Here is a 22,480-nt window from a genome sequence, read left to right as displayed (position 1 = left end):
GTGATTCCAGAAAGAGAAGTTCCACAAGGTTTTGAGGCTACACATCTTCAAACAAACAGGCACCTAAAATGCAGGCCTACCTTGCTGTACCAGTTGAGGCACGGTTGGACCACATCTGGATCATCAATGCCATTAAGTTCAACATACCAGATACTAAAATTGAAGCTAGGTCCCCAGGATAAGAGTGGAACTGGAGAAGAAAGGAAAAGGAGAAAAAGATACGTAACATCAAACAACCATTGCATTAGTCTTATAAGTCTATACATAGTACTATTTCAGCGGAAGACTTTTGAAGGTTAAATTAATTTTTTTCCTCACATATGTTCTAGTTTGTTTAGTAAGCTTAAGAAAATTACCAAATATGTCACGTTAGAGCTGTCATTTAAAGCAACCTGCACTAAGGGAACACTAACATAGCAGATCTGTACAGAGCAGAAGCTTGCATATATAAGAGCGTAAATACTATCATTTAAAACAGCTCAACAGATGCAACAAGCTTTGACATGGATGGAAGTCACATGAGCATACTGGAAACAATATTTGCTCCTCATAGTACATTTATTTCAACATTTGTCAGCAACAATTATTCTTCCCTAATGGTGAAGACAGGAAGCTTGGGTATTTTAAGTTTTACAAAATTAGCAACTTCGAGTTGTGGAGGAGGGAGGAAGGGTGGGAGGGAAAACTGTCAGTTGCCAGTTTAAAAAGCCTTTCTAATTTTTATGAATTGAAACCCGTGCAGCTGTTTTGGCTAGTGTTGTTTTATCTAGGTATCAGAACAAACATACTCAATATTTTGAGAGATCTGTGAAGCACACTGCAGCCTCTCTAAGGCTCCTCTATCACTCTGTTAACATCTACGATCCTGCATTAATCTGTCGATAAACCTGTAGATTAAAAGTTGGTTTTTGCTTCTCAGAGCAATTCCAGCCCCCAGAAAGCTTTATATATAAACTCTTAACTCCTTAAAACAGCAGTGAAATCAAATGGTTACATTCTAAATACCTTCAATCTCTTTTTTTACTATAACTGGTAAACAGAAAAGGGTGGTCAGCATTAGAGATGAATCAGCAGTTACCAACAACAGCATAGAGAGCCCCCTAATTCCTCTCTTCCGCAGACAAACTGTTCTTGCCACAAATAAAATTGTTAGTTGTCTTTCAAAGCACTATGAAATTAGATTACTAGTTTGCTGAACTAAGGCTTTCTGATCTACTCCTTGAGGATTAAAAACTGAAATTCATCTTAAAGTTGTTACCGAACCGTTAAAGGTTCTTAAATATGCAGATTTTTATCAAGCCTGATTGATTATTTTCTGTAATGTACCTGGGCACAAAACATATGTTCAAATGCATGACACTCAAATTTTAAAGGGTTTTTCTACAAACGTATTGGTGAAGACTGTTATGACAACTTCTAGCAATGGCCATCAGGAGAACAGATTTTTAGGAAGGATCCAACGAAAATGTACGTGATTCTTAATTGATTTTAATGTGCATAACTAGGTACCACATACATTAGGGGAAATGCTCCTGTCAATCTACTGAAAACTGGTTCCGTCTCTCTACTCCAGTTCTAAAGCAACATCAATTATTTTTAGAAAGTTTTTTTTTTTTCTTCAATGTGGCTGGCATAAGCTCTCAAATCATCGCATTCAAATAGCTTGTTATTCCTCGATTGTTCGGTATTCAAGATGAGATGCTTTTAGAGCTATTCATAGTAGATGCATGCTCAGGGAGACAGGAGAGACGTGAACTAGTCGGGAAAACGAAGAGTCACACAATGCGGATGAAAGGCAGGTACATCCTGCCCAAGAAACGTCTGTCTTGCTGTCCTGGTTTTGCCTTCTGGACAAGGTCAGCGCTGCCAATATGGTACCTTAATACCATAAAACATTGCTCCTTATAAATCGAAGTATACAGATAAGTTTAAAATTGCTAGAGAGACCTTGGGAATTGATGAAGTGATTGATGCAAGCTCTGTATGAAACAATATTATGCTCAGCGAACAGGAACAGCAGCTACAGCAGTCTGTTTTCTCATGGTCCTTGGCAGACAGCAAACTGCCAACTGCTAGAGCTCGTGGACAGTCCGGGGCATCCCACCTATTAAGGCAGCAGACTGCCAAAATACCGCACCTTCGTTTTGTCCTCAGACCTGAGCAAACAGACCAAGACCAAACTGAAGCTTAATTTATTATTTGCTTAGCTGTGAAGAATCTAAGTCTATTCATCAGCTTCTCACAGTGAAACACCAAACCAAGCCTACAGACAACCTAACATGGACTAAGACCATAAATTTCATGGTCGAGAACCCACCACTGGTTTCATAATGTTGGGTCTACAGGGGGTGAAAACCAGACCCAAGTATTACCACCTCGTTCCAGAAAAAAAGCAAAGGTCTCCACCTCTATTTCTTTCAAGCTGAGCCTCAAAACTTGTACCAGCTTCTCCTGGAAAAATTTAACAGTCCACCCAGTTGTTTTGGTGGCCAACTACAGCCCTAAAGTACCACCTGGAGGGGCATAAGAGTTCTGAGTAGCTATTACCACAAAAATGCAAGGCGCAAAGCCACCAACTTGTTAAGTCCTTTCCCCCCCTCACATTAACTCACTGAGTTTTCAATCTTGTTCATAAGAAAGAAACTAAACATCAGAAATGGTGATTTTTAACATCAAGATCTCCATGAGACAATCATCTACTTTAAGAACAGACGTTAACTTGCACAGGGAACGCAGTGTTTCTCCAGCGCTGCACAGGCAAAGAAACCTGAATCTGATCTTCCTGAACTACTCCGAAAGAGGACAAAAAAAAACAAAGCACAAACACTGAAACAGCAACGCAACTTCTATCGCCTTAGCAAATATTATTTTAAGCATTTTACTGGAGCACGTCCCTATTTTTGAATCTCTTCACAGGCTCACAGGCAACATGAAAGAAGTCTCTCATCCTCCTTTCACAGCCTCTGCCCTCTTCTTTTAAAGCCTCCACAGGTGCGCTTAGCGCTTTAGATAAAACTCCTTTTTAGAGCAGCAACAATCTAATTTAGACCTGAAATAAGGAAACGCACAAAGTACCGCAAGGAAGTAGCAACATTCACACAAGCAGGAGCAAGTATTACTAGCATCGCTTCTTGCTGTGACACAGGAAGCTAATTTTTATTTTTACATAAGTCAAGAGCCCTGGGTGAGGAAATGAGCCCACCTGTGTGGGACTCCATTTCTTTTCTCACATCTCCAAACGGCTGGGTACATTTCTTTCCTCCTCCTTCACAAACTTCTGATTTCATACCGCCTTCTAGGTACGCACAGACCTACTGAGGTTGAGAAATATCCCTCTCAAACAAATAAAATAAATCAATGAACATCCTGTTCTGCAACATTGCAGAAGTCATGTCTTATTCTATTCCCTATGCGTTTTAGCATTTTTTTCACCCCAAGCACCTCTAAACAGTGCATCTTTCCACCTCAAAGCATTGAATCCAAAATCTAAAGCTACGGTACTTCTCAACAGTTGAACATAAAACCACCTCAGCATCTTTTTTTGCTGCATGTACCACAATAATCCATCCTGAAACGCAAACAGCTGTACAGACCAGCTGAACTGCCACTCCAGATCAAGAGGTGCCCAGCAGAAAAGAAATCAATATCCCTTTTACAGGAACAGAAGGTTTTTAGGTCACTTAAATGCTTCTTTATCCACACAAGGATGATTTTAGGTCATATTTTTCACTAATAATTGCAGGCTAAGCCTAGAAAAGGATTGTAACCTTGTATACTACAGAAGACAGCAACAGAGGCATTAACACAGCATGCAATCATTTCAAATACATCTTAACCTAATTTCTGTGGCCCTCACTACAGACATTATATACTTAGTCACACAGACGTGTCTGGCAAAAGCAGGCAGAGACATAGTCAATACACTTATATACGAAACACTTATAAGGAAAGTACTGCTCATTTTTATCACACCAAAGCTTGAGAATCACGAAGCCTAGCTAGTAACTCCCAGGCTCGTAACAGACTGGCATGAGAATTAACACCAGGCATTTCTTCAAGTTTGTTCCATGACGATCAGTCTTTAAAACACCTTCTGCTTTCAAGGACACATTTAAAAAAAAAACCTACAAAAAGAGACAGAAACAAAGCTGACAGACATGAAGATCAGTCTTCGATATCATGTCCAGATAAGTATCTTCTCCCCGTCCCCAAGTTCTTTAGTAAGGTTCTACATACATGAAAGGTAAGAATTACTCGTCAAGTAGGTCAAAAGCCTGCACAACTGGGCACCTCCGTTCTACGGAAGGGAAGTCGAGCTAATTAAAAGTGCAGATCTTTTCTTGGCAAACGAGGGGAGCAGTAACTTAGTTTTTCTGCTTTCTACAAGTCTAAAACATCATTTAATATCTGGGCAATGGAAGTTTTAGAAAGTCCCGTCCCCCCGCCCCGGTGTAAACCTTCCTGTTCTACCGTTAACTACGGCATATAGATCAGTGTGCTTACGGACAGAATTATAAAGCAAACGCCTGATGCAAGCGGCTGCAGAATTAAATAATGCCTTCACCAAACACACAAACCTCTCTGATAACAGTAACTCCTGTGGTGTTGGTCTCTTGGAGTCCAAAAGGGCAGATTTTGGCCTAATGTTGACTGGCAGCGTTACAAGCAACACAGTGCCGCATTTCAAATTTCGAGTTACTTTGGCTAGCAGCTTGGAAATTTTAACAAACTGAAAACACAGTCAAGCTGCGAATCTAGAAAATAACAGAATTTCCTAACATCATTTTACAGTTGTTTCAGAGTAGAGACACACTTTCACAACTTTAACAAACAAAACAACACTAGCAATCAGCTAGAAATTTTAATAGGTTCTGGTCAAAGATCATCGCAGTAATTGTCCTTCTAATATTGGAATTTCATCGTAGAAGATAGCTGCAAGAAATGAAAGACTATAACTGTAGCTAAAAAGCAAAACTCGTCTCAAATTGTAACTAGTGAACAAGTGACATTTAAATACAAATCAAATATTAATGTACATAATGCCAAACAATTGTCGCTATGTGAGGAACCCATCCCAGCAAAAAGCAGTATCACTTAAGAATTGACATTACTCATGTTAAGTCTGAGAAAAAAAATCCTATTAGTAGGTATTAATGAGCATTTCACTTGCCTAACAGCTTTCAGTATATAGCTAAATTTCATAACATCTGAGCAGAAGAGCACATTTTCAAGGGTTACAAGTTACACTTTCATTTCTGTAACTAATCACATTTCTATTCTCCCCTTCAGCCATCCGAGAATCATTCAAGAATCATTTGCCATTTATTAATCATTAAAAAAAAAAAGACATCCTCAAAACTCTCTCCCATTCTGTAAGAATGGGAAAGAACACAGTTTACGACATACAAATGATTACTTGATTCCTAGACTCCAACCTTCACTTCCTCAGGCAAACACAAGCGGTGATTCAGAAAGCTGCGAAGACAACACCAGAGCAACATGAAAGGCTTCCAAGGGGAGCCCCCAAACAGCCACCATCATCCAAGTCTTGGTGCAGGAATTACCCAACACTTCAAAACACTCCCAAATTACTCTGAATTAGTCAATGGAATCATGTTTGTTTGGGGTTTTTTTTAAACCTTAAACAGTTACTGTAAAACCAGTAATTCTTTAACTATCTCAACAGGTAGGAAGGAAAGGATAAAATTACTCAGCTACGTAAAGATAAAAGGTTTTAAATTCTTGGATTAAATCCAAACAATATCATTAATGGCTAACGCAAGACATTTGTTCTCTCTGGCTTGCATGAGACAAGGAAGCTCTACTCCCACTCCCACCACAAGTCCCAGTACCTGGCCTTCATCAGCAGCCCTACTAGCAAGCTTCACCAGAGAAACAAGACTAGACATCATGCGGAGTAATTTTATTTTTGTTGTTCCTGGATGCCATCTTTAGCCAGGGTTGAGACAACGATTAGAATAGCAGGAAGAGAACAAGGAAAAGTTTCTGCTGTTGCTATACATGTTGCGAGCACGTTTGAGGAAAAAAAGAAACCTTTTTTCAAACTCTAGGGCTGTCAATGCTGAAACTTCTACCAGTATTTAGCTTAAAGATTTTTTTTAAAGCTCTGTATAGTAATTTATAGCAGGACAATAAGCAGCTTCTTCAGCAATTACTTGGCTCAACAACTGCATTTCTGAAAATCACTGTATTTTGCTTTCAATCCCTAAGATTTAAATTATGAAGTTATTATTTCTTAGTAACAGGACTTCACTGTGTTCCAATCTAACCAGCCTAAAAGATCATAAAATGGAACAGCTATTTTGGATACTTTGCCTGAGTACAATGAAGTCACAAGTGCCAAGACGGGCACAAGTATAAGAAGAGATTATTTTCTACTCAGAATGCTGAAAAAATGCATTTACCTATCTTAATGAATCGACAGGGGAACATCTGTTCATCAATTTTATGCTTCAAGGTGAATGTTTCTTTGTTATAATCATTCTTTAAGCCACTGTGGGAAAAAATAAATAAGGTTACTAAATCTTACCTTGTATTTTAGGACTAGCTAATAAACGCAATCTAGGTCATGCCTGAAATGTGATGCTTGTTTCATATTACTATGAATCATAAGTATGCATGCTGGACCAAAGCCTGGACTGCTATCCACCATCTTATCTCCCTGAGAGGCAGCACTGGCTAGTGGTTTCAGGAGGGAACTGACGGCAGATCGGTGTTGCTTGCCCGTGCTAGTAACCCTGTAAGCGACTTCAGCGGCAAGCTACCCGTCGGAACCTCCCTTTTCCTTTTTTAAGATGAAGGCAGAGCAGCTCACAAAATTATCACACTGGCATAGTCCTTTGAGACTCATTTGAGTAATATTATAAAAAAAAAAAAAATATCAGGTATTTAGTATAAGTTACTAAAAATCTTAAGTCCTTTACTTAAGATTTCCCCAACTGTAGGACCCAAAATGAAGGGTTCTAACTTTGGTACAAGTGAAATGACATTAAATATCATTAACTAGTATACTGCTAAAAGCTCTTCCCCCACAATTCTAGTAGCAACAATGTCAAATCGCAAGACTGGTCTATCCAAAGGGGGAGGGTGGGAGGGGTTGCGACTAATTTCTATATGGTCTTGAAGGATACCTGTGACATGAAGAACTTCCCATGTTTCTCCATAGCTATTCTACTTGACTAAAGATGAGGTACACCAGTATATTCCCTAGCGGTGGACTCTCCTTCTGTAAGCCTCCAAAACTAGACTGGCTCTTGCTACTTATTTCTCTTGTACTCATAGATATTTATATATCATTTCCCGTTCCAAAACAGAAGACTCCTTTAAAAGGCCTTTGCAAATTTACATTACTCAGAAGCTCTGGATAAGGCATGAATAGCCAAAAGGCTCTTTCATTAGCTCCTACCAATATGACTACCAAATGAAACTGAACAAAGGAAAACACATTTTCTATTTGCTCATTAGATTTATTTATATATTTGAAGGAAAGCAGAGCAGCTGACTAGTTCAGGCCTTTACAGCTGCAATGAGATTCTTCACACAGGCAGGCTACTTGGGCTTTTAAAAGCTACTTTGAAGTTACCCCCACTAGGGAATCATTTCTACTGTGCCTCAAGCATGCAGAACAAAGGAATTACAATCCAAAAGTGTTGCACCCTGCTCTCAGCTCTTCCAAACCTCCAAGAGTTCGCTCTCTACAAATCTTCTGTGGTTAGAACAGGATAAGGAAGGCTTCCTGGAGCGAGTGTTGGGATTGCTGCTCTGACCTGACCATAAACACAAGGGCAGCTAATTGCAGGCTCACAACCACAGCTCTATTATACTGTTAGCCAAGTGTCTGCTTGGGAGTGAAGGGGAAGAGCATTTTGGTCCAGCCTTTATGATTACCATAGCTGATGAAATCATATCTTACCTGGATAAGAGATCTGTCATGTTTTCTTCATTCATCCCACCAAAGACTTTAAACTTCTTTAAATTGCAGACATGGGTTTTCTCGTATTTGCCAAATGTGATACTCTGGACTATGGCAGGTCTTTCAAGTTTCAGAATCAAATACTGTGGAAGAGATAACAGTGAATTTCAATATTAAAGCCAAGGCTACAGAACACACTATGGAAAAGCATTAGAGCCTTCAAATGCTCAGCTTACAAAGCCAGAGAATGAAAATTAAGATGATCCCTATAATTATATTCTCTCCGTTGTTCCACAGATGCACAGATGAAGCAAAAGACAACATACTTTGTAGAAGTACTACTGAAAAAAACAAAACACGCTATCCAAGAAAAATATTAGGTCCAACTGCCTATTTCTAGCATTGCTGTTGAAGTCTTACATATATTCCTTCAAGTTGGATGCAAGACTTCCTGAAATCTGGCAAATAGGCTCAAGCTAAGGAGAACCACGATTAAAACTCCCACTAAAGCCTGAAACGAAACCTAAACTGAACACGCAATTAGATAAATACAGCATGTTCCAGATGCTAAGAGAACATCAAATTACTTTTCCTCTCTGGGCTGACACTATTTAACCACTGAACACAGACTATGTTTGATTTGTGGCTAACAAAGGAACCAACTGCTTATTAACCATACCAAACATAACCTAGACATTTAACTGGCAATAAAGGGGATTTATGCACAAAATGAAAATGTTCTAGCTCATGAACATTTGCTCACCCATATGCAGATGTCCCTCTACAGTGCATGAAGTCAGCAGGTTATTAGTTTTCAGGCCCCAGCTACCAGCTTCACCAGCACCACTGGAAGAAAAGATCTATTCCACTCGAAAAACTTTCGCAGAGAAGCATTTGCATCATTCATTAGGGACCATCAAGCACCAAGTTTACTTAACCCTCCTTTACAAAACAGGTCTTAGCGGGAGTCTGCTGATATCTTGCTAGCAGAATAGTTTGAAATTTATACCTAAAAAACGCATTTAATTCTCTTTCCTGATTTTTCAGAAATAAGTGGTACACAGCAGAGGAAGTGAAGAATCAAAATTACTTAACGCACAGGATTTTGTTAGCAAAAAAAAAAAAAAAAAAAAAAAAATTACGATCACAGCTAAGGTTAGGAATAAATATGTAGGGTGCCCACAGAAAACCTCCCACTGCCGGCGCTCCGGATGGCCCATACCTGCAAAAAGCAGCACTGCCAAAGCAGGCATGACATAGCATCTCAAATCCTTCATCAACACTATTTACACACAGTGAGGGCTTTCTAAGATAAGAAATTGATATCTTTTCATAAAGTTTAGCGAGCATTACTCCTCTGTTTGTGCTAATCAACAACATCAGTAGACTGATCTTACCATGGAAACGTACCTTTTTGGGCGGGAATCAGAAAATTAATTCCTGTCCATTTAGTTCTCAGCCTTTTTGTCATGGCCTTACAAAGCAACCAATTCTGAATCCAACATGAAAATTGATGTCACTTTACAGAACATTAGGATAGATGCATGATCTCAAGGACCGGTTCTCACCATGCTTACAAAGACTTTAGCTTAACAAAAATACTTTAATGCAAACAGCAGTTCCATTTAATAATGTGGACTGGATAGATACCCATCTAGAATAAGGAGGAATTGCTGCCAAAGATGTTTCCAGCAATTCAATACGTTTTCAGAATGAAGAAAATAAACCAGTCAGCAGTGCTATGGTGCAACGGAAAAACAATTTGGTGCTTTTCCAGAAGTCTTCTGGAGAATTCTGATGAAAACTTATGAGATTTTCTAGTTTTGTGAAGAACCCCAACCATTCGAATGTCAGAACAAGTTTGACTAGCAGTAAACCATGCTTTGATGTCAAAGTACTTCCCAAACTCCAGAAAAAAAAAAAAAGAAGTTCTATGAAAAAAAAAAATTAGAGCTTTTAAAGACGAGGAAGGAATGAGCAAGAGGAGGGTTCAGTCACGAGGAAGGCACAGTTAATATGTGGCACAGCCCGCTGCCAAAATTCCCATACAGAACAGAGAGTACGTAACAACGTCCAAGAACTCCTCCATCATCATATCTTCTCTGAAGATTTCTCTCAAAGCTGAAGAAGTGAAGCTAGCGTTACCAGTATCAGAAAGAGCAATTCTGAACCTTGCTGGAATCACAAGCCTAATACTCGGGCCATGAAGACGCACTCTCCCTCAAACGCTATGCAAGATTTTCAAAAGCTTGGGGCACCAAACTTCATACTGCAATACTCAATTCTTACCTCAAATTAAGGGGGAGAAATCCAGGACTGCAGTTAAACCTTTTATCTTGAGACACATGCCTAAAGCGGAGCAAGGCTCGAAAAATCACTCCACATGGTTAGCGGTGATTTCTTAAGGCTACAGACGTAGCAGGGACTCTGTAGTCCTCCCTGTTCCCGCACATCCCCATCATCTGCTAGGCAGACGTTAAAGAAAACACAAACATAAAGGCTGAAGACAACCTTTCCGTGAAGTTATCTGCTTAGCGATGTGGAATCAAGAGACAGGTCCGCTCCAAAGCCTGTGGCCCGATACCTGTATAACCGTGGGTACAGGCTACAGATCTCATTGAAGCCAAAAACAAAACAAATTGCCTCAAGAACCGCAAACAGCCAGCTGCAGGGATATTTTTGGATTGTTACCAGGATTTCTGATGTGACAGACTATGCTCTACATCTCTGAAAGATATGATAAAAGCATATACAAGATCAAATAAATAGGCCTGAAGTGAACAAGTTTGTGAGGCTTCAGACAAACACCTGTATTAAAATATATTTAACACTTCTCCATCCCATTGCTACAAGAAACATCAGTACATTTAATACTGGAATATTCAGACAGCACCCCGCCAAAAAAATAATAATTATAATAATTATTATTATTATAAACGAAAGGGTTTATTCATTAAAGGCATGTTAAAAACACACACTAACAGAAAGATTATACAAAAACTTCAGGCTAATTATTAAGCTTCAAATTACCACACTTATAAAAACAAAGATGCTACAAAGTATTAGAAGAACAAGACTTCTGGTCTGTGATTAAACACATTTGTGAGAGAAGACGCGCAAAGAGCAGAGCAGAGCAAGTCATGTATGGCATTTCAGCACCACCACAACTTGCTGCCTACGCCCAAAAAGCGAACGCAGCCATGTCACACAGAGCTCCAACACATGCCAAACTTTTTTGAAGCTCTGGCCTATGCCGCTATTTGACGACAACCACATGCATGCTTTTGCATCACATAACTGAGTGTTAATTTATACTAATATGTGTTTTAAATTAGATCCTGATACTATCTACACAGCAGGATGAAAACCAATAGGAAAACTGGCCTTTAATTCTCAGATACAAAACTGAAACCAATCGTTTGGACAAAGTGCCACTACCATTCTATATACATGCTTTAATTCCAAAATTTGCATCTCCACATTGAATAAACTGAACCAGATTCCAAACTGTACTGCTTCTGCAATTAGATTCACATTGTATTCGACTCATTTCCTCCTCTTCAACCATTTCTGTTCGCCAACCTTTGTGTTGTGGCATGACAAAGGTTTTTCACTAGGGAGTTATGAAAGTTGCACTGCATGTGAAAATAGAAGCACAGAATAATCAAGACACTAGATAGGGGCCGTCATGGGCCACACTATACAAACGTACCATGGTTTTCGCAGTCAAGACTGTGTCTAAATAAAAACCTAAGCTTTTGTTTTACGCATTATTAATCAGGCCACTAAGAGGAATTAAATGTTTGTGTGCATACGATCTTCCAAGACAAACTATCATTGGAGCCATTAAGATGAGCATTTATTACAGGCGCCTGGTCTTCAATATTACCAGCTTTATTGCTTAACACTTCCTAGGTGAGCCTAGAGCTAGTTTAAAAATAGAATGATCAGCCATCTTTTGCGTGAATAGGTTACTACCTAACAGGTTTATTATTGAATATATAATTTCTGGGTCATTCTATTTCAAGGCTTCGGAAAGATATCTAGTTTAATAAACAGAAAACCAGCTGTCATATGTATTTCCTTTCACTGACACTCATTCATAATCAACTCGTGGCTTTCACGACCACAGGAAATATTTAACTCTACCACTGCCATATAGCCAGAAAAACCCTTTACTAAATATAGGCATAGGGCGGTATTTCAAGTGGCTAGACTTCCACTTTCATTTCTTTTCCTTTGCAAAAAACTTTACTAGGGACTTGAGCATGCTTGCAACACAGCAGGTCTTCCTTGCTCTACAAATCTGCACTTTTTTACTTATATTCTTCTACATGCTCATCATAGGAAGAGGAATGTTCTGGATGCAAAAGATAATTCCCTTTCTCAGCCACGAAAAAAGGTAAAACAGGGAAGGGAATAGCTCTGAATACTTAGGGGCTTAATTACCCATATTTCTACCCCTGAACCAGAACAAACCACCATCTTGGCAGGGAATTAGGAAACACCTGCGTTAAGGTGATACCAACTCTGAGAAGACAAACACTAGTGATTAGGGCTGTAACTTATTAAAGTATCTCATGGCATGTTCCAGTGAGTATTAATGGCATTAGCCCTTGTGTTGTGACTTCGTTCCAGTTTCAGCTAATGACGTTTGAAACAAGGAAAGCTTTATTTTATTGAGTTTGAGTTCCCTTCCTCTCCTGGACTATTATGGCCAACTATACATTTTAACAAGAGCGTCACCGCAAAAGCGACCAATTTTTAAATGAAATGATGCCAATACACAAACTATAAAACACACTGTGACTTCATTTTCTATAGGATGCCTGATGTTTACTTTTGGAATAAAAAGAATCATAGATATGTGTATATATCATTACTTCTGTAATATGAAATACCCAACCCTCTAGCATAAAGCAATTTATTTCCTCCCAACTTTTTTCCCCTCAAAATGCTTATAATTTGGTCAACAACTATTTCAACCGAAGTTTTACGAATCTGCCTGAAATCAAAAACACCTTTAAAAACTTCAACCGTTTCCAAGAATAAGGATGCAGAAAACTCATATAAAAGTTTTACTTGCATTAAAACATGCCGGTCTTTCATTGGAGAAGGTGCAAAACCCAGCTATTTTGAGCAAAATACAACCTCCCAAATCTGAAGTTCTTTTGTCAAGTATGAGACAACACAATTTGGAACAGGTTTTCTGTCTTCACAGAAACAGCAGAAATTGCATTCTTTGCGCACAGGTCTCTTCTGCAAATTTCAATTCCCCATTCTCTCTTCCCTGTTCTTTTTTCGATGTAAAAGTTAAACCAGCAAAAGTGCTTCACATGAGTAATTAAGCACTCCAGTTAGAAGCGTGAGAATTAGCTAAAGTACATATTAGAGACACTCCAAATACATTTTCTCTCTGCACTCTTCAAGATTGGGATGGCCAAGTAAACGAGCAGCTATGCACCGTTTTATATTCTCAGTGATGGATGCTGGTTACAGAGCAAAAGGAATCCAGCAGGATGGGTGGTAATCTCCACTTAGGCAGCCAGGTGTGGCTTGTTGTGTTTTTAACGAAAACAGCATAAAACTCAAACACTGCCTTGCCCATCTCAGTTGCCAGGACAAAGACTAACTTCCTGCAAATCATATCAAAGGACCTCAAATCATGATAACCCCCCCCCCTTTTTTTTTTTAAACAGAGTTTTAGTTTAAATGACTTGCCTAGCATGAGGGCCAGTGCCCTGTTCTCCAGGGCTGAATTCAGGTAGTTCCGCAACAGCTTCTTCATTCACAAACCCCCTGCTGCCATGTTCAATATACATAAAATTGCTGGAAGACAACTTTCAAACAAGCTCAAGTGGTTTGTATTTAAGTAATTCTGGTTATCATCTGCTTAATCTACGCTCTCGATATAACTTGCATCACTCTCAATTTTAAACATAGGACGTGAATACTCCGAAGCATCCAGTTTTAACAGAAGGTTTTCCTCAGAGCAACATTCAGGTCAAATAAAAACTTTCAGATTCACAAAATAGTTTACCAATTTAAGAACAGATGTTTATCTCCAGTAAGATTATAAGCCCTCCAATTCTTCGATAGGGTCTTTTCCGCAGTTGTCACAAGTCTCCCATATCACACATTCCTTCACTTCAGACAGCTGGATGTAGGAATATATAGTTCCAGCTTTATGCAGTGAACTATATAATCTTTTCCCAATGGTATGCTATTATGCATATACACAGGTAAGCAAGTTAAGGTTGCAGGGGCAGTTTTAATTCTCCAATAATATATTAAGTTTCAGCTTTATTCTTTAGAGTTTTACTTACTATAGACATTTGAACATGTTTTAAATCTTTGTAAGCATCACAAGACCTTATAGGCATTACTTCCCAAAGCTTTTTAGTTCAAACTGAATGAAAGAAGTATTTCCTCACATCCCAACCCTAGATGACAAACAAAGACAAGTATTAGCTACGTAAATACAGCTACGTAAATACAATGTTTGTTGTACTTGACACTAGAAAGAAAATACTGTGTTCCAGCCTCTTAAAAAAAGTTTTGCTATACTACCTTTAAAATCAAATATGCATCTCAAGAGCTATCTGCAGTAAGTCTCATGAGTCATACAGAACTTTGCATATTAAAACGCATTCTAGTGTGTAGGTCCCCTCCCAGTCATCCAGGGAAGATTTCCAAAAGCAAATGAAAAGGAACAAGCTTCCACATGGGGAGAGATAAATGAATGTGCTATGCTTCTGGCATCAAATATATAGAAGAATTTTTCTTGACAAGTGAAATACCCAATCCATGGGCCGAGAGTGAAGCTCCTCTAGCAATGCTCCCGTCAGTTAAGATCAATAGTAGGTCTGTAGCAATACTTGTTTAAGATCAGAATATTTATCCTGAAAAATTCTTAAGCTATCTCCTTAAGCAAATAAATCCAAGCAGAAATTAAGGAGCCAAGTGAACCTATAACCCGATCATTCTCCATTCCACAGAACTGCATCCACATCTATAATAGAGCCAGGTCTTACAGCAAGATCTGAACAAAAAGCACCAAAAGTACCATGAAATCATGGTTGAATGGAAGGAAAAGAGGAGGAAGGAGAGGAAAATGATGCTTGATTCAGATTAACTTATCTCCATCTTAAAAGAGTAAGTTAGCTTGCTTTACCTTAATTCAACTCTAGAACTATTACCAAAGGCAGACAAAAAGAAATAGTCTGAGAAAAGCCTACCACTATAACATCAACTGGACTAAAATTAAGTGCCTCTAAACCCTTAAAGCTCACAAGCACTCATGCCTACTTATCTAGATTTCAGTGGGGTAAAGATTAGAGGCCTGAGCATAAAGTTTCAAATATTACAGAACCAGGTGTTCAGTTGGCCAACAAATTACAAATACCAAGACTTCTAATTAGATTCCCACAATCAAAATAAAGTGATCTATTAAACTGGAAGTTAAAAGATGTGATTTGGGGGTCAAAAGGAGGGGAAAAAAAAGTGCCCAAATTTTAAACACAGACTGAAAGTTGGGGAGAAAAAAAGTTACTCAAAAACCTAATCTGTTCAGTTCTTCGCAAAAAGGCACCCTTTACTGATCAGAAGTGACAAACAGTTAGAAACAGTTTATTCTTAAGTCTCAAAAGCACACGAGTCTAGCTTCAAACGTCATACCCAGAGAAGCATAACAAGGTTTAGCACCTCAGTTAAGTCACAGCACATTTATGCCTATCTATTTTATTCAGCTATTTGCCTAGGGACTTCAGAGAGCCACAACAGGCAAGTAAGGCTCCTTATTCCCTTTCCAGAATCAGGTGAGAAGCAGCACAAATATTCAGGATCACTCAGAAAATTAATGGCAGAACTAAGAGCACCTCAGATGAAAGACCCAGTCCAAAGCTATGCCACAAGCCAACCTTGCCTTCTGAGTGTATGAAACAGTCCCAAGAAAAGGATGTGCTTCCTGCACCAAAGGAAGAAAAGGATAGCAGACCGCGATGAAATAGATTGAAGGTAATGAGTGTTGAATGTATTATTCTTAGACTAAAACTGCTTTAAGTTATGGAATAAACTCCTACGTTATCAAAATATATATTAAAGATAAAAACCTCAAATTAAAAGAGCAGCAACTGCACAAAGGAATCAAGAAGATCAAAGCACATGACGCATAATCAGTCTTCTCAAGCATTTGTTTTTATGAAAAACATTTAGGGTATGGACAAGATAGCTTTCCCTTCCCCCCCCCCCCCCCCAAGAAACTCTTCACTTTTATGGACATAACAGTATAGAACACATTTTTAATCATCAAAAAAATCTAGAAAAAGCCTTTCAACCAGATTGCATGATTTTGCTGCTACAGGAAACTGCCAGTCCAGATTCTAGGTTTTCAAACACTCCTTCAAAGCGAAGTAGCAAGATTTGCATACAGAAAAATGCTATGAGACTTAACTTGCAGAAAATACTTGGATTAAATGTTCTTATATTTTATTTTTATGGGCAGATAAGCAGAGCAAAACCTCATGAGAGATATTTTGTCAAATGTATATTGCTGTGCATCAGTAGCTAAACAAATGAATATAAAACACCCAGCATAAGAAGATGCAGGAGAAGCGGATCAAACAGTACAGCAGTTATAAGGTACAGATCTAGGATAAAGAGAAGGATTACATATTTATTGGGGAAAGTTTTAAGTAGAAGAATAAGCCCATTTTTCCTGATAACCTAAAAAGCTGATTAAAAGTGAAACAGCAAATTAGATATGAAAATCAATAAGTCATATTTTAATAAGGTGATTAACCAACAGAAGAGGTGACATTCATCTCTCTCTCTAGACAGATTTTAGATTTATAAATGTGCTATTAAGGGTAACAAATACAAATTCCTTACATGTAGGATTCAAGGCCAGCAGTCTATAATAGTTTTCAATAGTGCTGACACAGGGGCACCTGTATGCCTCATTAGCAATTTAATCTACCTGTGAGGTTAGATTACTTCCAATATTACCAGGATTTTGAAAGATGAAATGCCAAACTCTTCCTTCTTCTCCCCCCTCCAGCATTCCTTTAAACATCACAAATTGCTGAAAAAGTAAATACCTAGTGTACCAACAACATACATTTTGTTGAAGTGAGAGTAAGTAACCTATAAAGGCTGCCAATATAAAATAGTAGCAGCCTGCATCTAAAATAAAAATTTCAAAGTACGTTAACTTGCAACAGGGCTGAACAGTAACACTGAGATTCAGACGCTTACCTGGGGAGGGTAGTTGCTTTCTGAAGACCATCTTGAGGACTGATCATTGGGCTTGTCCACCAAAATATTCCTAAAAAAAAAAAAAAGAGAAGCCAAAACTAATTTAAGCAACTGCTACATTGTATTTTACATCTCCAATAAGAGCTGTCATACACACAGATCTGTCAAAAACATTCTCATGCATGCAACTACTCAAATTACTGGGCAGAGACTAAGGTTCTCCCCCCTCTTTAGTAAAGGAGGTTTTCTACATTGCTATTTTACGGGACCCATTAAAATACGCCTCCAAGCCTTGTGGTTGTGAAATAGAACTCCAAGTTGCGAAATAAAAAAAAAAAAAATCCAAATTGTGAAATAAATGTAAAACAGATGAATTTACATAGGCCCGAGCCTGCAATTAAGTGGAAAAAATGGTCTCATTCACCTCACTGGGATAAGAATTTTTCAATGAGGTTAAAAACGATGAGCAGTATAATGGTTAGCAAGCCAAAAAGTGTCCTTTACTAGACAGGAGATGCTGGCATGGAGAGAGGGAGCTGCTAAGCTACTTAAGCTTTGGTGTAATGTAGAAGATGACCATCTAACTCACCCCAAATTTAAACAAGAATTTTTCACGTGTGCTACAAGTCTAGGACAACGCACAGGAAAGCAGAAGTTCAACTCTTTATCCAAAGTTACCTCTGAACTGCTTTCTTACACTTTGAAATACTACAGCATTTATGTAATTAACATCACGAATCGGGAACAGTTTTTGGCTAAAATGAGCGAGATTAACCAGTATTACCCTACAAATGACCTGCCTTCCCCTTGCCTTTAACCACACTGCAAAGCTATCCCCCAACTCACCTCCCAGATCAAAATTAAGAAACATTTACTCCGCTATTTGTTCGGCTCTCTCTGTCGGCAAGGTAACGATGCACCACCTGCTGGACAGGGCTTACGACTTCTATTAAGTCTAACTAAAGAACTTGCCAGCTCCTAAAACTTATGCAAAAAGAAGGAAGTAGTCATCAAAAGGGCTTATGCCATCTCCATCTGCTGTGTAGGAGGAAGAGTACACAAGCATCTGGACTACTACAAAGGGCTGCAGGAAAAAAAAGCTCATATAAAAGCTCAAAAGGGAAAGAGGTGAAGTCAGAGGTTGAGCATTAACAGGCAGACAGAAATTAGCTCGCTCTTTCCACACTGAAAATCACCACACTAGCAACAGTATCCAAGCAGTCCAACGCGGCGCCCGGGGAAGAGGCGAACGGCTGGATCTAGGAGGCTCCTTAAAATCCGGCTGTACTGCAACAGAGCTGCACGAGTCGTTGTCCATCCGCTTGACTTTGCGGGCGGCACGTCGCAGTTTTTCGACGTCCTAGATCCAAAAGTCAGACCCTCCCCCTCTCCCTTTAGCTAATGGGGGGGGAAAAAAAAAGGCAAAAAGATGCCAGTGGCTCGCCAGAGATCCCAAGACACGAAATGATGGGACTAGCTTCCACCATAGCACGGCATTCAGTAACACAGCTACTCCACCAGCAGCCCAGGCCTACAGCGGATTTTCCACACACCTCCAATGTAGGAAATGCATTTCAACGGCACACGGACACATACCACCCTCTTGCTCTAAACCAATTTAACCCCCATCAAAATAGGAAAGGTCAAGACGTAGGTCTGGATAGTTGCATATCCAGCAAGGAACCTGCAATTTGCAGTGCGAAGAGGCTCAACTGCAAAAGAAAACGTAGTTCCTGCCTTCCCCGATTACAACAGGGACAATAAAACAAAAGAGAAGAAAACCCCAAGCTGAAGGGGAGAATTTGGGGATTGATTTGACAACCAGATTTCTAACAAGGTTGCCAGCCTCAAAGCCAAGTCACCGCTCGAAATCAAAACGCACGGAGTATTTATCTTCTGCGGGGAACTCTGAAAAGCATTTCAGTTATTTCTAACGACTACTTGTCGCTCTTCTTCAGTCACCTCTGACTAGGTTCTGACACTGCCCCTCTTTTGGCCTTTTTAAATGCTCATACTGCTACATTTCTGTGTTTTCTTTCTCCAGTTGTTTTTTTCCTCTCGAACAAGAGCTCAAAATGAGCAGATCAGGCACGCAGCACGGACAGATACCACAAAATACAAGAGATGAACTCTGCTTTCTCAGTCTCAGAAATCCAGCCATGCAGAGCCACAGAACACGCAGTGAAAACATAGGCTAACTAGAAATAACATCTGTAACAACGACGGATACCGAAACAGCTTAACGAAAAACCTAACACTTAATTTTTTGGCTCTATTTCCAATGGTTCCTCCCTTCTATTACAGCTTTTGAAAACTAAGGACTAAACATCTTAGGCAAGAGATTCCCCACTAAAACTCAAATGCTCTAGATTATTTCAAACTTTTTCAGTGTGACTAAATTATGTGTAGGAAAGTTAACACTGGAGAAGCCTTCTGCTTCAGACAGTGAGAAGAACGCATAAATCTGCTTAACAAATCACTCAATAATAGGATAAGGAGGGACAACTTCGTCTGAAGGGCAGAACCATCAAGTTAAGAGGAATCGTACTCTTATTCTGCTACGTCACACCAGGAACAAGGTAAAAGGATATTTAGAAATTTCATAATTTCAGAATGAAATAATAATAAATAAATAATTTCAGAATGAGAAGCTGTACTTGAAGATTTGAATCTCATACCAGATACTTAAGGGACATCAAGGCAGACATAAAACAGGTAACATTGTACAGCTTTTCTTCTTTATGGAGCTTTATCCCAGCACGCAAGAAAACAGTTCACCATACAGAACACATTTTATTTATGCCTTTATTATATCTGTTTAAACATTAGACCCTAAACCCTTCACAAGTTGAGCAATATTTGCTGAAATTGGCACCTTATGTGGTCAGATACTGCCCTGCTGGAAAGAGGCATTTTATAACCGGGACAGATCCCAAAGACTGTAATTTTAGAAGTAAATTTGTTTGCTTCTCCAGATCAAAGATCAGTTTGCCACAGTCAGAGAGGACCTCATTCAGTACAACTAGACAAGATAAGAATCCTTCTGCAGAGACAGAAAAGGGGCAGGTAGCTCACACAGAATTAAGGCTAAAGAAATTTAAAACAGCAAAAAGCAGTGTCAAGAGATTTGTAAGTATGCTTAAAAACACATGGGTTATTAATTTATTAAGATTAAACAAATGTTGAAGACAGAAGTCGGTATGCATGAAGTTAGTTTACCACAACATTTCAGGAAAATTTATGGGCTCAAAAGCTTGGAAGAATTCAAACATTCCAGCAGTCATGAGACAGTAAGAAAAACAGATGCATATCCTAATGACAGATGACTCTTTCCATATAAAGCTCTTCGTCTGGACACTACAGAAATCTTAGAGTACCTGAAGCAGGCTGGTCAGATAGGAAACCTGGATTAAAATCTTTGAGAAACTTTAAGAGAGAAAACTACAATAACTTGATAATTTTCCATGTAATTTTCACAAGACAATAAAGAAGGTATTTGTAAGCCCTTAAGCTACAAGTGCCAATTATTTTGTGCAAGCTTTTCCTGCGAAAAAAAAAAAGCAGCAAATCATTAACTCAAACCAGATTTAAGTCATATTCTTAAACTGTAGATACAAGTTCTCTTCTAGCATAAATTCATAGCACTGCCAAAAGGGACTATTTCACCCACTCGTGCTTGTTCCCCCCCCAACCCAGCAGCCATACTAAAAACAACTATCATAAACAACTGGTTTTCGGTCAAATCAGTTCTCCAATTCAGCTTACCACAGTTACAGTAACACCAGTGCCAGCACAAAAGCAGAAAAAAAGATGAACAGTTGGATGCGGACCACGGGTTTATACTGGGGCAAAGTCGTCATGCCACAGTCCCACCAGACAAGTAACTATTAGAGAAATTAGATGTTACGGCACATCAGCTACTTTGCTCTAACCAGCTCCACGGACATTACAGAGATGTCACCACTCCCAGTATTTTCAGACGACTTTTCTGTGCAACAAGCTCTGTAGCTTAAGACACGATAATCACTGAAGGTGAGTTTTTGTCTGCTTTTGAGGGAAGGAAGAAGGAAAAGAGAAACAGGATGACTCTGCAAGATATACTGGAAATTAAATGTTATTCTGATATAATTTGCATTTAACCTAAATATCATAAAGTTTGCATTAAAGAAATTCACGATTTTAGGAATGAGTCCTCAAGTAAGAAAAAACAAATGTAAAATACTAGCTTTGTTTGGCAGTTTCAGAATTACTCTTCAAAGAACAGCTATGTCGAACAGGGCACGAGGGTCTCTACATTACTTGGAACTCAAATGTAGCTCTTCTAGAAAACCATTGAAGTAACAAGCCATTAAAGAGTAAAAAAAGACTTAAGAGTGCTATGAAAATAGTCTGATTGAAAACCGACAAAATGTTTTCTTCAGGGTCGTCCAAGTGATACTACTTTCATTTTGCCCTATAACCATCCCAAGAAAGACTAGCAAGAAAACAGCAGCATAACACACACGGACTAAAATTTCAACCAAGGCCAGACACTTTGCAGAGGACCACAAGGCACGGCGGGCCAACTATTTCAGACATGAGGAACCATCAACCTAATCAGTACAAAACAACAGCTGAGATGCTGTTGCCCAGCCTAGACTCGGTGTCCTTATCTAACAAGATGCATTGGTATAAATACTGACTGCTTCTCCTAACAAAAAGGAGCAGAAATATGCACACATTCTTAATTTAAAAAAAAAAAAAAAAGAAAAAAAGAAAAAAAAACCCACACACCACTATTCTATGGCTCTGGAAAAAACTAGAGAGAAATTCTGTGGAAGTCAATGCAGCTAATGCTAATTTCAAACTATTTGGTTTGCAATGCTTAAAGAACAATATTGTTATCTACAGCTCTCCCATAAAGCAGTTTAAAGGAAGAAGCTCTTTAGATTTCATTATAGAGCTTCTCTCCTTTCTGTTGGGAAATTTCTCTGCTTAAAATGGCATAAAAGACATGAAGTCAAGAAAATTTAGTTGTCGGAATACATGCAATTACTATGCAGTATAATGATACATTCAGGGTTTGTTTGTTTTTTTTTCCCCCCCCTCTCCCACCACATAACTTAATCCTACTACAAAGAACTAAGGGGGGACCTCTTGCATGATAAGGCAAAAGAAGTTTCAGGTAATTTCTTACATAAAGAGTGCAATTTTAAAGTCCAGATTGTTTCGAGCTTCGTCAGCTTACTGTTCAAATTTGCTTCTACCTACTCAGTGAACTGCGTCCCCCCCCACCACCACCACTTACTATAA

General features: G+C 38.9%; 1 protein-coding gene across 2 annotated transcripts in view; it reads right to left on the bottom strand.

Annotated features, from left to right (window-relative positions):
* MKLN1 (muskelin 1) overlaps positions 1-22,480 on the bottom strand; it is a 100,729-nt gene that overhangs the window by 67,099 nt on the left and 11,150 nt on the right. The window contains exons 1-5 of one of the 2 annotated variants that reach the window (XM_067317517.1): positions 17,189-17,254; positions 8,697-8,779; positions 7,934-8,076; positions 6,426-6,514; positions 81-190 (exon numbers count right to left, since the gene is read on the bottom strand). In XM_067317517.1, coding sequence (XP_067173618.1) covers positions 81-190; positions 6,426-6,514; positions 7,934-7,968 — 234 coding nt within the window. In that variant the 5' untranslated portion in view covers positions 7,969-8,076; positions 8,697-8,779; positions 17,189-17,254. Of the gene's footprint in view, positions 1-80; positions 191-6,425; positions 6,515-7,933; positions 8,077-8,696; positions 8,780-17,188; positions 17,259-22,480 lie in introns of those variants that run through there. The other variant, XM_067317516.1, reaches the window with a different exon arrangement.

Source organism: Apteryx mantelli, chromosome 1 (assembly GCF_036417845.1).
Source record: "Apteryx mantelli isolate bAptMan1 chromosome 1, bAptMan1.hap1, whole genome shotgun sequence".
Taxonomy (NCBI): Eukaryota; Metazoa; Chordata; class Aves; order Apterygiformes; family Apterygidae; genus Apteryx; species Apteryx mantelli.
The sequence above is the reverse complement of the archived record's forward strand: the minus strand, read 5'-3'. Positions and strand labels throughout refer to the sequence as shown.